Source organism: Pristiophorus japonicus, chromosome 3, assembly GCF_044704955.1.
Source record: "Pristiophorus japonicus isolate sPriJap1 chromosome 3, sPriJap1.hap1, whole genome shotgun sequence".
Classification (NCBI taxonomy): Eukaryota; Metazoa; Chordata; class Chondrichthyes; family Pristiophoridae; genus Pristiophorus; species Pristiophorus japonicus.
Genome location: NC_091979.1, coordinates 304,246,312 through 304,262,056, shown reverse-complemented (window position 1 = coordinate 304,262,056; position 15,745 = coordinate 304,246,312). Strand labels below are relative to the sequence as shown.

At 45.2% G+C, this 15,745-nt stretch overlaps 1 protein-coding gene across 3 annotated transcripts in view; it reads left to right on the top strand.

Annotated features, from left to right (window-relative positions):
• The window catches only part of arid5b (AT-rich interaction domain 5B), a 155,670-nt gene that overhangs the window by 126,733 nt on the left and 13,192 nt on the right, over positions 1 to 15,745 (top strand). For all 3 annotated transcript variants that reach the window (XM_070876853.1, XM_070876852.1, XM_070876854.1), the window contains one exon: positions 7,968 to 8,166. In XM_070876853.1, the coding sequence (XP_070732954.1) occupies positions 7,968 to 8,166 (199 nt within the window). The remainder of the gene's footprint in view (positions 1 to 7,967; positions 8,167 to 15,745) is intronic.

The window sequence follows — 15,745 nt, the reverse complement described above, 5'->3', positions numbered from 1 at the left end:
GGGGAAAAATGGTCAAAGAATCCCTAAATGTGACCGATGGATATTTACATTTTGAGATGATGGGTACTAGCAGCTGAGAGGGCGTGAGTATAAATCCCTCTATGACAAGTCACGAAGCTGATTTGGATAATATTTGGTGTTTTGTGTGTTGGCAGCCGGAATAATGGTCTTGTGCATTGTCGTAAGAAGCCAATTGGTTGGTTAATGTCCTTCAGGGGAAAGAACCTGCTACCCTTACTTGTCTGGCCTACAAGTGACTCCAGTTCGCCGCTATGTAGTTAACTCTTATTGCCCTTTTGTGGTCTCCTATCAATTCACTCATTTATTTAAAAAAAAACGCCACCATTTCTCCAGGGCAACTAGGGATGGGCAATAAATGCCGGCCTTGCCAGCAACGCCCACATTCTGAGAGCACATTTTTTTTTAAAAATAGTTCATGTTGGTCTGTAGAAAATCTGGGATAGCTCAGCAATGAATTTTTCTCTCATTAAAAAATAATTAACAGGATGAAGAGATGGAATGTGTTCTTCAATTTCGGCGTTAAAGGGGAGTTTTTGCCATCGTCCCAACTATCTGTCGCTATTGCCGGAGCAGCATCATTTTTAAACAATGCGACTTGGGACAGATTAATTACAAAAGCTGTCGACAGCCCCCTCTTATCCTGATAAAAGCTTTCACAGAGGCGAATAATCTTGTTTGCACACTAATCTTTTTAGGTGGGATCTGACAAAAGGTGTTTTAAGATAAAGCCGCTGATTTCCTCCAGAAACTTCTTCAGGACAGATCGACAGATATTTTTCTCAAAGTGTCCCAAGCCTGACTTAACAAGGGGAAGAAAGCTGGTTCATTCCAAAATGTTAGTTGGGTGACTTTCTCATCGACGTGTCATGTTAATGGATTAAATAAAAGGATGACCTGTGCTGATTATTTTTCAAAAGAAAATATATTCGCATCCTTGGGGCCAAATCATGAGAATTAGTGGCCACGGCACACTTTTTTTTGAAACACTGAGGAGACTCAGTGCCCCAGATTATCAATATTAATTCACCTCTGGAACACGCGGTTCAGATCCAGTGTGAACAGAAGGAATCTTTGACAAGGTGTCAACTGTGCCTCAGTGGTAGCACTCTCGCCTCTGAGTTTGAAGTTTGCGGGATCAAGCCCAACTCTAGAAACTTGAGCCCATAATCGATGCTGGCACTCTCGTGCAGTACTGAGCAAGTGCTGCACTGTCCGAGATGCCATCTTTTGGATGAGAGGTTAAAATTGCCCTCTGAGATGGACATAAAAGATTCCGTGGGATTATTTGAGCAGGGGAGTTCTCCACAGTGTCTTGGCCATTATTTATCCCTCAACCGACACCACAAAAACTGATTGCCTGGTTATTTAACGTAGCGTTGTTTGTTGGATCTTGCTGTGCACACATTGGCTGCCTCATTTTGCAACAGTGACCACGCTGCAAAAGTATTTCATTGGCTGTAAAGAGCTTTGTCACTTGCTGAGGTGGTGGAAGGAGCTATATAAATGTAATGTATTTCTTTCCCGTTCTAAGCGATATAAAAATCCATTCTTCTTCCTGAATAAATATTTTTAATCTGCTGTGTTGGAAAGTACATCTATGAAGGGTTAACGAGTAACAGCGAAGAAGTTACTCATTGTCATCTGTTTTTTACATGTTAGATAGTGATTGGCACAGTGCCAAGCTACAGATAGTAATGTATTTTGTTGATCTTTGGTTCAATACTGCAGTGAAAGATCCAACAAGACATTCATTTGAGTTGCTGACTACAACGGTTCTGCAATTTCCAAATCTCAAAATGATGAACACAAGTTGCTTCGATAAACAATTGCTCTGGTTAATTAAAGCAGAGCGTGGCTCTCTATCCAGCTCTGTTCATATTACAGTCACCTTACCCCACCCTGTAAGGAGTCAGTTAAAAAATGCACCTCAAGAACATCTCTCTGAATTTACTTATCGCCAAAGTCATAACACACACAAATTCACCAGTCGGACAGAATATGTGCTTTGTTCTCCAGCATTTTTACTGGGCCGCGGTTGCTAAAGGAAAACTCAGGTTGGGTTTTCACATCACCTGCTTTTTAAGAGAGGCTTTCGAGTTTTGTTGAACGTTTCCCGAGATTCTCATAAACAGGATAGTCAATGGATACCCTTGTAACGCAATAGTTCAAAGGGCAGTGATGTGACCAATGGTCAGTGTCCTAAGTCCAGGTGGATTCACCAATTGTCAGAGCAAATGGCACCATCATAGTCCGGTCTGTGCAGGGGAAGGGCTGAGCAATGTTTTCACATGAGTTTTTTTCCAACTGCGATTGATCATTGGGTTTTTTTTAATCTCAGCTCGCCCTTGTGAGGTGGATCAGCGCCTGACCTGGTGCATCACACACCATTTTGATGGTGTGTCATTACATTTCTACTGCAATGTAGCACTCTCCTCATGTAGCGTTTTATTCACACTGGAAGTTGGATCTTTGAGTATAGTCTAAACTCCACTTATAACATTTAATAATTATCTTTTTATATCAACAATCCTTCACATTGTACCTGAGGACTTGTTTATTTTGCACCTTAATGGATTAAAGCATTGTTTATAAAATATGGGTCAAGTATCAGAATACATTATAACCTTGAGCTATTTTCACTAAGCCAGGCTGTCATTAGATATGATGTTCCTGTAGAATAATCTTCGCTCCATCTCACCTTAGTAACTATGCCAGTTCCGTATCTGCACAACGTTTGAGATGCTATAAATCAGTTTTACCAACCCTAACATTATTTGAAAATGTGGGATGTTAATACACCTCAATTCTTTGAGTCCCTTTGGTAATTATAGTTGGGTATATTTAACCAAAAATACTGTTTCCTCTCCAACTAAATGTTTTTAATGTGTGCAGTTTTTGTGCTACCTTCTAGTTTTGTTCATTTTTAAAAAGCTATTTCTGGTTTGGCAGGAGCTTTCGAACAATGGAAGCTTAATTCTGGACTTAAACTGCAACGTAGCATTTGGTTGGTTGGATTGAACCAGGTGGTAATGAGTGAAAACTGCGGAACTCGCCTTGTAACCAAGTATATAGGTGCATTTCTGATCTTCCCATTAGACCACTGTATTAACATTTAAACAGCATTAAAATCTCTCTCTCACAACATTTTTCCTTTTGAAATATTTAGTCCGAGTACGATGTTAGGGGCTTGTTTGTTTTGTTTTTGTTTGTTCATGGCATGTCGCTCGCAAAGCTGGCATTTATTGCCCAGCCCTGGCTGCCCTTGAGAATGATGATGGTTGGCCTTCTCCTTGAACCGTTGCAGTCTTTGTGGTGAAGGTGCTCCGATGATGGTGTTGAGGAATATACTAAGTTGCACATTCTCCTCAAGTGAGGGTTCTTGCATTTGTGCTTTCCAACAAACACAAACAGTTGCTTATCAAAGTTACAACTAGAATTGTTTGACAGCTGCAGTGTCCTGAAACAAGGCTGTATTAGAATTTCCCATTTTCTCCCCTGTGCATCGCAAGCAATGGACCTGTTTCCTGCACTTTATGGAGCTGTCCTGATTAACATTATATTTTTGGCAGAACTTTATTTCAGCAGGAATGTGTGAGGGACGGCAGGCTGGTTTCCTGGGAAAAGAGACATTATTTGAGTCTGTCCTGTAAGGGGTCAGTTACCTCAGCAGTTACACGGAGAGCAAATGATGGTTTGGAGCGAGTCACTGGACTGTAATTTACTAGTAGGGATTGGATTACATAATAAAACGGGAGAGCCAAGCTCAATCAGTTTACGCCATCAATTTTTTGAACTCCAGACTATCTTCCAGCCATGGTTATGTTCTGGAGTGCCACTTCTTCATGCAGCCCAGTTTCATTAGCCTCATCACAGTTTTAATCATCACAGCTTTTAACAGCCGCATGTATATTTTTATACAGCTGTGTATCACATGACAGGAAGCAGGTGTTTAATGACACAGTGCAGTGCAAGGTTAATAATGGGATTAGATGACAGGAAAAAAGAGAGCCTTACTGACACATCATTTTTATTAAACAGAGGACACGAGTCGGGCAACTAGTATAAAAGGACTATTTAAGGTTACACAGACTAAACAGGCTGGGGGCTCTTTCCTTTAGTAAAGAGAAGACAGAGGTGACCAGGTCTTTAAAATGATGGAGTGGTTCGCTACGGTAGAGGAAGAGATGTTTCCACTTGTGGGGTGTCCAAGACTAGAGGTCATAAATACAAGATAGTCACTAATAAATCCAATTCAGGGAAAACCTCTTTACTCAGAGTGTGGTTAGAATGTGGGACTTGCTACATCGTGCAGTGCTTGAGGCGAACAACATGGATTCATTTAAGGGGAAGCTATATAAGCACACGAGGGAGTAAAGAATATGATATGCTTATGGGGTTAGATAAAGTAGGGTGTGAGGAGGCATCCTACTTTAAACACCAGCATGGACCTGTTGGTCCAAATGGCCTGTTTCTGTGCTGTAAATCCGATGTAAAATATCTCGTTTTTTCTTCCATACTACTGACTTGCTCCCAACCATCATTTGCTCCGTATAACTGCTGAGGTAACTGATCCCTTCTAACTGGGTTTTGTGGCACTGTGTCATTCTACTCTCCCTTAAACGTTTGTTTCCCTGTGTTCTGTTACACAAAGTGAGGCTATTGATTTTATCAAAGCTTAAAAAAATCTAGCAAACAATGATGCCTTACTAAAATCAGCAACCAAATCAATTTTGATCAATTCCTGTCTTTCTGGATCTGTTGTTCTTTGAGTTATTTCTTTTAAAAAGCTTGAATTGATTGATTTCACAGCCAACAATGATTTATTTCTATCCAATTTTATAGCTGTCGTAATATGCACTGAACCTGTTACTGTTGCTATTCATGAAATGTCAATGCAAAAAGAATTATAGTGTATGGTGCCAAGGACACAGCTGTTGCTGTGTAATATGTTCAGGCAGCAACAAAATAACAGTTGCAAGGACCAGTAGAACAGTAATTTTCACCAAACACAGCTCTGTTCCTGATATTCAGCAAGAGCTGCAAAACAGAATAATGATATGATGTGTACTGTCAGCGTTCTTCATGTAATAGCTGGTAGAGGGAAAGTTTACGACTGGAGAATTTAATGAGTGTTTGTGCTATTTATGTGAAGTAATACATCATGTTTGTTCAGCTGCTGTCACTGTTAGCAGCACAACCGGAAAAATTGATGTTTTGTTTATTTCTCCCCCCCCCCCCCCCCCCCAAATTCCATCGCCACTGTGCTTATCCTAAAATAAAACATCATGTTTACGAAGCAGATATCCGCATTTGACATCAATCCAGGTTCACTGTTGCACCTCAGAAGGATGTCGGCTTTTGATAACCCTGTACCTCGTTGCAGTCGGAACGTAAGGCTGTGTCGAATTCTTAAAATCAGTGCTGTGGAAGAGGCTCATGCAAATAGTAACTATCGACAGTTTTGGAATTATATTCAGCTGTTGTTTTCATTGTAACCTTGCCAGTAAGTGTTTAGACTGTTTCCTCCAGTTTCTAGATAAAATGTTTAGCAGAAGAAAAAAAAAATTATGTTCACATTCACTTAAAAATCTAAACAAAACTTATCTTTAAAAGCTCAGACGTAAAATATGTCTCGAGTTACGGGTTGGAATGCTCATTGAACCTCAGGCAGCTATTCTCTCTTCCCCCACCCATCCAAAACAGCATACAGGGTGTACTGTTATTTTCCAGAGGCACACTGCCTTAAAGAGCTTGAGTTGATGAATTTGTCCTGCTATTTGGAGAACATTAGCCCTCTTTACTGAATCTAATAAATATAGGGAGGCAATTTGTGAAACAGCCTATTTATATTGCTGTACACTATATTCTGGGCCTAGTACAGAGGCAGATAGTCAGGAATTTGTGCATTTAAAAGCCAGTGGTTCAGAGAGGGATTTTTTTTTAAGCTTAACTCAATTCCCAAGAGCATTCTGCTGTTTGTACTTTGTGACTTTTTCCTCTGCCTGTGTTTTTATGCTGGTGAAATTTATGATCTAATCTGCCTCTCAGAAGCAGCAACAGATTAGCCCGGATATCAAAAACAAAACTGATAGCCTGGAATAAGCAAATCTTGTGTTTTGATTATGATTTTACCTTAGTCATGATTCTACAGATACAAGACACATTTAATTCTAGATTTTCTGCAGCTGGCAGAAGGCCCTCCCGCCCAGCTGTGTGTTAAATGTATTTTTACCCTTGTCTCACTGCCAGCTTCTGAGCTCTGTGAAAAATAAAACAAAATTAAATGTTTCACGTCCCAGCTGAACTGTTAAAAGATTTAAAAGGGAAGTTGTAACCATAGGCATCCAATTTGCTAATCAACATAATGAGCTTTTATTTTATTTTGAATTGTATTGCAAAAGGAGGGGGGTTGGGGGGGGAAAGACATTTGAAGAAATCTCCATCGATGAGAAAGTGGAAAGAATGCTAGGTCATTAATCTTGTCGAGTCTCATCTTGCTGAATTTAAGATTTCCATTCTGGTCCAGAGACTCAGTTCAGTGGAAGAATGTTCACACGATACAAGAATTTTTATTAAATGACCTCAAATCGATTAAATCGCAGCAGATCACGGGTGTAGAGCATCATTGTTTCCAAAAGGCTGGTAATTTTGTTATGCAAAGGGAAGCGCAGAAAGAGATAGGCATTGCATGCGGTGTGTGTACAGATAGGGCAAGAGTATCAGCCCTGCAGGCAACACATGGACAATGTGGTGGATGCCAGTTTGCAACATTGCTGACTGTCGATGCTACCAGCGAGTTGGAGATTCGGTCAGTGCTCTCCTTGGTGCATTTTTTAATCTTTGCTCAGTGCTGTAAAAAGGAGTCCTTCTCAGTTCTACACGTTCAGCGTCGTTTATCATCGTTCTTACACCACTCCTTCTTAGTCGTTAGATTTACAGTGTGTGAGCAAGCGATCGCACAGGATGGAGATCACTGCAAGAAATATTGTTCTTTTTTGCATCTCCGATTTAATGGAACTTAATGCGAGCCAAATTACTATCCACTGCATTAATGTGTTGTTCATTATGTAAACGTTACTATAACATTACTGCAGGGAGCAGGAATTTGGCCTATGCTAATTATTTTGGTATCAGTGTGCGTTTCCAGTGCTCAGAAAGAACTTTTTTTTTCCAGTTTTACCAGCTGCAATATATTTAAACATTCCTTGTAATGGCATCTAATGATAAATATACCCCATGGTTTTGAACTGAAGCATTATCACTGGCAAGCTGCCATGTCACTGGTAGTGAAAGCTTGTTCATGCCCGTTTCTGCATGGACAATGGGAACTCTGGTAATATCTGTGCTCTGGAAATATTTGCAAGATGACATGGTTAGCTTTCACATGTTAAAAAGATCAATCCTTTGCAATGCTGTTGTAATGTTTCATTATACTGCTATTTAAAGCCCAGCATTATTTAATGACAAAATAGATTTCTGACTGGCTTGTTGGAGCACAAGTTAACATTTATAATTGCTTCGGTTGAACTTTAATCCCTCCTGAGACCCATTAATCCTTAGCTACCAAGCAGAATTTCCACCACATCCCCACCCCCTCTCTCTTAGTTATACTTTGCTCTCTCCCCGAGTGTAAAAAGGCTGAAAAAGACCGAAGAAAACTCTGCCTTGTGGTCTCAGATATTGATTTTCACCATCACTTTGCCTCCCAGTGACCAAAAGCAGCAAAACCACAGGGAATGCAAAGTATTTTACAAGCCCTGAGCCGTCTGTGCAGCTTGGTGTGTTTCTCTGAAAGAAAGCATCTCCCCCCGCCCCCCAAACCCTTGGCTTGGCGTTAGTTTTGTTTTTACAATAAAGGACGTGCAGCTAAGTGTAAGGGTGGACTGACTAATTGCGTGTTTGCACCGAGTTTCTCTCTCACCGACTGTGTTTTACTGCTGTTGCAGGCTGATCCTGCCCTACGAAAGATACATCAAAGGGGAAGAAGACAAGCCTCTGCCTCCAGTCAAGCCTCGAAAACAGGAGAACAGCCCCCAAGAGAGCGACAGCAGGATGAGGGCAGCTGGAAGCAAACGGAAGAATGAACAGAACAAAAAAGTGAAAAAAGAAAGAGACACCAGTCAGAAAATGAAAGAGTACTCTGAGGTTAGTGCTGCTCCCCTTACCCTTCAAATGTGTTTACCGGGTCTTTTAATAAAGTTGTAAATAAGTGTAAGTTAACATCCTCGAAAATGCCAAGCACTTCATCTCTCTGAGACCTTCCGGCTATGGGACGTAAAAATTACTGGATGGAACTTTCCCATTCATTGCCACAATTCGCCAACTAACTGCACAATACAAATGCCATTAAGCGACAACATTACACCAGCTGTTCTCAAAGCATTTCTTATCAAGTGCTCAACAGGAATTCTACTTTAACCATAAGAGCAATGTCATCACAGCATAATATTTAGCTCTTCCCTTTCATTTCAGCATAAATACTCCAAAATCTTGTATATATGCATTGTTGCTCACTACAATCTGGTGTGGTGGTTTGTGCACTATTAGCGTGCAGTTTGTGCACTATTGCCGTACAGTTTGGTGTGCATTATTGCTATGCGGTTTGTGCGCTATTGCCGTGCGGTTTAGTGTGCACTATTGCCGTGCATTTTCTGGTGCACTATTGCCGTGTGGTTTGTGCAATATTGCTGAGCGGTTTGTTGTACACTATTGCCGTGCGGTTTGTGCACTATTGTCGTGCGTTTTCTGGTGTACTATTGCCGTGTGGTTTGGTGTGCACTATTGCCGTGCGGTTTGTGCACTATTGCCGGGCAGCTTATGGTGCACTATTGCCGCGTGGATTGGTGTGCACCATTGTGCGGTTTGTGCACTATTGCCATGTGGTTTGGTGTGCATTATTGCCCTGTGATTTGTGCACTGTTACCGTGTGATTTGTGCACAATTGCCGTGCGGTTTGTGCACTATTGCCGTGCAGTTTGTGCACTATTGGCACGCGGTTTGTGGTGCACTATTGTGCGGTTTGTGCACTATTGCCATGTGGTTTGGTGTGCATTATTGCTGTGCAGTTTGTGCACTATTGGTGCGCGGTTTGTGGTGCACTATTGCCGCGTGGTTTGTGCACTATTGCCGCGCGGTTTGTGCACTGTTGCCATGCGGTTTGTGCACTATTGCCGTGCAGTTTGTGCACGATTGGCATGCAGTTTGGTGTGCATTATTATCTTGTGGTTTGTTGTGCACTATTGCCGTGCAGTTTGGTATGCACTATTGCCATATGGTTTGTGCAGTATTGCTGCGCGGTTTGGTTGTGCCCTGTTGCTGCGCGGTTTGGTTGTGCCCTGTTGCCGCGCAGTTTGGTTGTGCCCTGTTGCCGCGCGGTTTGGTTGTGCCCTGTTGCCGCGCGGTTTGGTTGTGGCCTGTTGCCACGCGGTTTGGTTGTGCCCTGTTGCCGCGCGGTTTGGTTGTGGCCTGTTGCCACGCGGTTTGGTTGTGCCCTGTTGCCGCGCGGTTTGGTATGAACTATTGCCGTGCGGTTTGTGTATTACTGCCGTGCGGTTTGGTGTGCGGTTGGTGCACGATTGTCCTGTGGTTTGTTGCGCACTATTGCCATGTGGTTTGGGCACTATTGCCATGCAGTTTGTGCACTATTGCCATGTGGTTTGGTGTGCACAATTGCCGTGCGGTTCGGTGTGCACTATTGCCGTGTAGTTTGCGCATTATTGCTTTGCGGTTTGCACACGATTGCCCTAGGGTTTGTTGCGCATTATTGCAATGCGGTTTGTGCACTATTGCCGTGCGGTTTGCGATGCACTATTGCTGTGCATTTGATGTGCACTATTGCCGTGCGGTTTGTGCACTATTGCTGTGCGGTTTGTGGTGCACTATTGCCGTGTGGTTTGTGTACTATTGCCGTGTGGTTTGTTGTGCACTATAGCCTTGCAGTTTGTGCACTATTGCGGTGTGGTTTGGTGTGCAATAATGCCGTGCGGTTTGTGCACTGTAGCCGTGTAGTTCGTGCACTATTACTGTGTAGTTCGCGCACTATTGCCATGCAGTTTGCGCACTATTGCCGTGCAGTGTGTGCACTATTGCCGTGTGGTTTGGTGTACACTATTGCCATGTTCTTTGTGCACTATTGCTGTGCGATTTAGTGTGCACTATTGCTGTGTAGTTTGAGCACTATTGCCGTGCGGTTTGGTGTGCTCTATTGCTGTGCGGTTTGTGCACTATTGCCGTGCCATTTGGTGTGCACTATTGCCATGCGGTTTGTTGTGCACTATTACCATACGGCTTGTGCACTATTGCCGTGTGGTTTGTTCACTATTGCCGTGTGGTTTAGTGTGTGGTTGATACACTATTGCCCTGCGGTTTGCCGCGCGGCCTGTGCACTATTGCCGCGTAGCCTGTGCACTATTGCCATGCGGTTTGGTGTGCACTATTGCCGCGCGGTTTGTGGTGCACTATTGCCGCGCGGTTTGTGGTGCACTATTGCCGTGCGGTTTGTGCAACGTTGCCATTCTGTTTGGTGTGCACTATTGCCATGCGGTTTTGTGTGCACTATTGCCGTGCGGTTTGATGTGCTCTATTGCCATGCGGTTTGGCCCATGTGGTTTGTGGTCTATTGCCGTGCAGTTTGTGCACTATTGCCGTGCAGCTTGGCCCGTGTAGTTTGGTGTGCACTATTGCTGTGCAGTTTGTGCACTGTTCATGTGCGATTTGTGCACTATTGTCCTGCGGTTTGTGCACTATTGCCGTGTGGTTTGTGGTACACTATTGCCGCGTAGTTTGTAGTGCACTATTGCCGTGTGGTTTAGTGTGCCACTATAGCCGTGTGGTTTAGTGTGCCACTATTGCCGTGCATTTTGTGCACTATTGCTGTGTGGTTGGTGCACTATTGCCGTGTGGTTTGGTGTTCAATTTGCCGTGCGGTTTGTGCACTTTTGCTATGTGGTTTGTACACTATTGCCGTGCGGTTTGGTGTGCACTATTGCCGTGCGGTTTGGTGTGCACTATTGCCATGCGGTTTGGTGTGCACTATTGCCGTGCGGTTTGGTATGCACTATTGCCGTGCAAGTTAGTGTGCACTATTGCCATGCGGTTTGTGTACAGTTGCCATGCAGTTTGATGTGCACTATTGCCATGCAGTTTGTGCACTATTGCCGCGCAATTTGTGCATTATTGCCATGCGGTTTGATGTGCACTATTGCTGTGCGGTTTCTGCATTATTGCCGTGTGTTTTGTGCGCTATTGCCGTGCAGTTTGGTGTTCACTATTGCCCCGCGGTTTGGTGTGCACTATTGCCCCGCGGTTTGGTGTGCACTATTGCCCCGCGGTTTGGTGTGCACTATTGCCCCGCGGTTTGGTGTGCACTATTGCCCCGCGGTTTGTGCACTATTGTCGCAATGTTTGTGCACCATTGCCGTGTGATTTGCACTATGCCATGCGGTTTAGTGTGCACTTTTGGTGTGTGGTTTGTGCACTATTAGTGTGCGGTTTGTTGTGCACTATTGCCAAGCAGTTTGTGCACTATTGCCATGCAGTTTGCACTATTGCCGTCCGGTTTAGTGTGCACTATTGCCGTGCGGTTTGTGCATTTTTGCCGTGCGGTTTGGTGTTCATTATTGCCGTGCAGTTTGCTGAGCGCTATTGTCGCGCGGTTTGGTGTTCACTATTGCCGAACAGTTTGCTGAGCACTATTGCCGTGTGGTTTGGTGTGCGGTTGATGCACTATTGCTGTGTGGTTCGGTGAGCACTGTTGTCGTGAGGTTTGGTGTGCACTATTGCCGTGCGGTTTGTGCATTATTGCCGTGTGGTTTGTGCACTATCGCTGTGCGGTTTCTGCATTATTGCCGTGTGTTTTGTGCGCAATTGCCGTGCAGTTTGGTGTGCACTATTGCCCCACGGTTTGGTGTGCACTATTGCCCCGCGGTTTGGTGTGCACTATTGCCGTGCGATTTGTGCACTATTGCTCTGCGGTTTGGTGTGAACTATTGTCATGCGGTTTGGTGTGCACTATTGCCGTACAGTTTGTGCACTATTGCCATGCAGTTTGTGCATTATTGCCGTGCGGTTTTTGTATTATTGCTGTGCAGTTTATGCACTATAGCTGTGTGGTTTAGTGTGCACTATTGCCGTGTGGTTTGTACACTATTGGTGTGTGGTTTGTGCACTATTGGTGTGCGGTTTGTTGTGCACTATTGCCGAGCAGTTTGTGCACTATTGCCATGCAGTTTGCACTATTGCCCTGCGGTTTGTGCATTTTTACCGTGCGGTTTGGTGTTCACTATTGCTGTGCAGTTTGCTGAGCACTATTGCCGTGCGGTTTGTGCACTATTGCTGTGCGGTTTGTGCACTATTGTCGCGCAGTTTGGTGTTCACTATTGCCATGCAGTTTGCTGAGCACTATTGCCGTGTGGTTTGGTGTGCGGTTGATGCACTATTGCTGTGTGGTTCGGTGAGCACTGTTGTCGTGAGGTTTGGTGTGCACTATTGCCGTGCGGTTTGTGCACTATTGCCATGTGGTTTGTGCACTATTGCCGTATGGTTTGTGCACTATTGCCGTGTGGTTTGTGCACTATTGCCATGTGGTTTGTGCACTGTTGCCGTACGGTTTGTGCACTATTGTGCCGTTTGGTGTGCACTATTGCCGCGCGGCTTGGTGTGCACTATTGCCGTGCGGCTTGGTGTTCACGATTGCCGTGCGGCTTGGTGTACACTATTGTTGTGCGGTTTGGTGTTCACTATTGCCGTGCGGTTTGATGTGCTGTTTATGTACTATTGCCATGCGGTTTGTGCACTATTGTCGCGCGGTTTGGTGTTCACTATTGCCGTGCAGTTTGCTGAGCACTATTGCCGTGTGGTTTGGTGTGCAGTTTATGCACTATTGCTGTGTGGTTCGGTGAGCACTGTTGTCGTGAGGTTTGGTGTGCACTATTGCCGTGCGGTTTGTGCACTATTGCCATGTGGTTTGTGCACTATTGCCGTATGGTTTGTGCACTATTGCCGTGCGGCTTGGTGTTCACTATTGCCGTGCGGCTTGGTGTACACTATTGCTGTGCGGTTTGGTGTTCACTATTGCCGTGCGGTTTGATGTGCTGTTTATGTACTATTGCCATGCGGTTTGTGCACTATTGTCGCGCGGTTTGGTGTTCACTATTGCCGTGCAGTTTGCTGAGCACTATTGCCGTGTGGTTTGGTGTGCAGTTTATGCACTATTGCTGTGTGGTTCGGTGAGCACTGTTGTCGTGAGGTTTGGTGTGCACTATTGCCGTGCGGTTTGTGCACTATTGCCATGTGGTTTGTGCACTATTGCCGTATGGTTTGTGCACTATTGCCGTGCGGCTTGGTGTTCACTATTGCCGTGCGGCTTGGTGTACACTATTGCTGTGCGGTTTGGTGTTCACTATTGCCGTGCGGTTTGATGTGCTGTTTATGTACTATTGCCATGTGGTTTGTGCACTATTGCGGTGCGGTTTAGTGTGCGCTATTGCCGTGTGGTTTGGTGTGTGGTTGATGCACTATTGCTGTGCGGTTTGGTGAGCATTATTGTCATGAGGTTTGGTGTGCTGTTTGTGCACTATTGCCATGTAGTTTGTGCGCTATTGTCGTGCAGTTTGTGCATGATTGCCCTGCGGTACATGCACTATCGCCTGCAGTGCTTTGTCGCTGGGTAGCTCGACCCATACCATTGTGCTCGGGTTGGTGTGTGCCCCTGCTGCTTATGTTGGTACATGCCGTTGTGATACATTTTGTTTACTGCCATTACTGTGCAGTTTGCCGTGAGATTTGGTGCGTGCTGTCAGTGGAATTCTGGTGGTCATGTAACGTTTCAATTAGTCCCCATGCATTACAGTTTTGGGTCCCAGTCGTTCCTGGGCTGTTTCCATGATATAATATATGACTGGATAGGTATCAGACCTTAGTCATCTTTCTTCTTCCTGAATCTACACTGTGCAGGTGGGAGGTAGCTAACCTAATCATGATGAATTTTCCTCTGATACTTGGCCACACTGATAACCTTCTGTCTGAGCTATTCTGATCTAACCACGAGGAGGGTGCAGGTTCCACTCAAATGTGTCTAGCAGGGAGGAGCTGCCGAGGAAAGAATTCATACTTCTAAGAGAAAAGCGCAAAGGGTTTTTTGTCTCTAAGCAATGGGATGCTCCCACCTAGTGGCTTGGCCAAGAGCTGACACAACAAAAGAACTCATTTCTGGCGTTGAACATGGGAACAATCTCGGGTTCTGGATTTGGATGCTCTGAATCCAGATATTTAATTGTGAATTTAAACTATCTTGTATATAGTCAGGGATCATTCCCGTTGGCACTTCTGACCAGGCACTTGGACAAATACCTACTATTAGACTGACAGAAAGATAGAAGACATCCACTCCACTCCCCACCATTCTACTGTCGAGGCCTTGAGGTGCACTTCCACCGCTGGGATCGGAGGTCAGGTACCTTTCCTCTCCCAGTTAGATGGCCGGGAAACGTTCCAGAAAACAGTACTTCGACGTGCAATTAAAGGTGTCTCGGTCACGACCAGAGAACCCGAACGATTTGCTATTTCTGAAGCCGAGGTTGAAGGCCAGTAAACTCCAGGCCGCTGAGCAGCCCTCGGAGGAGGGACTTTGAAACGGAACCCACGATAAGACGCTATTCATCCGGGGGGGGAAATGATCACATCTGCCGAGAGATTTGACCTCCGTCCGAAATGCCGCGAAGCCCATGGGACCAATGTTCCCTGCTTAAATGCAAAATCCGCACGTGTGCAAATGAGGGAGCATTTTATGGGACTGGAACCAGATTGGAGTTCGGCCTTTGTTTAAAGGCTGTTGGCGCCAAATGGGCAGGAGGCAAATTAGCTGGCACCAAGACTGAGCTAACCGGCAGATCAGCTCGGGGTGGGGGGGGGGGGTGGTTAGAGGGGTTGGTTCGAGACTGTCACAGGGGAGAGGGGGAGGGAGGGAGGTGGGTGGCCTCGAACGGGCTGGCAGTGGGCCGGAGTTTATTCTGGGCCCAGGAAGAGCATTCGCACAAAGATAAACACTCGCAATTGCTGTGACCATTTATTGAGCGGGCTCCAGCCATCACCTAAAGGACGGCTAGTCGGGCCGCCCATCCCTGGCAAGGCGCGCTCCGCAAATTCTACAGGGTCCCACAGCCGGCACAGGGCCCCGACTTGCATATTTAATCAGTTTCACTGCTGTTTCTGGCGAGCGGGTTGCCCGCCATTCACAGAGATTTGGGCATCAAAAGGAAAGTTAAGGTTCAGTTTTCCGCCCTTTCCCCCGACCCCGAGTCCACACTGCTGGAGACCCCTTTTTTCAGGGGCGAAACAGGCAGCCACGAGTTGACTTTCTGCCCCGTTATTCTCCCCATACTAACCTACTGGTTGTAACTAACGTGTCACAGCCTGGGAACATGGATGCTTGTCCAGCTTTGCCACTGATAGATGCCGAGAGGTTTTCCAGCTTGTCGGCGGACCTCCTTTCTCTTGCCGAACTGCTTGGAATTGGATTGCAACGTATTTTGTCTTCCTCCTCCACATCGGAAACTGTGGAAACGTTTGTTACAAGTATAACAACTTCTGACAATGGCTCCAGGGGCCATAGGCTGCCACAGCAATGGTGGGGCGGTTCGGGGCTTGAGCTTGAATGTGACATCACCTATGTGCAGAGGCATCGTTACTACATTGGTTGCGAATAACCACCGTTTGAAAGTGGCAA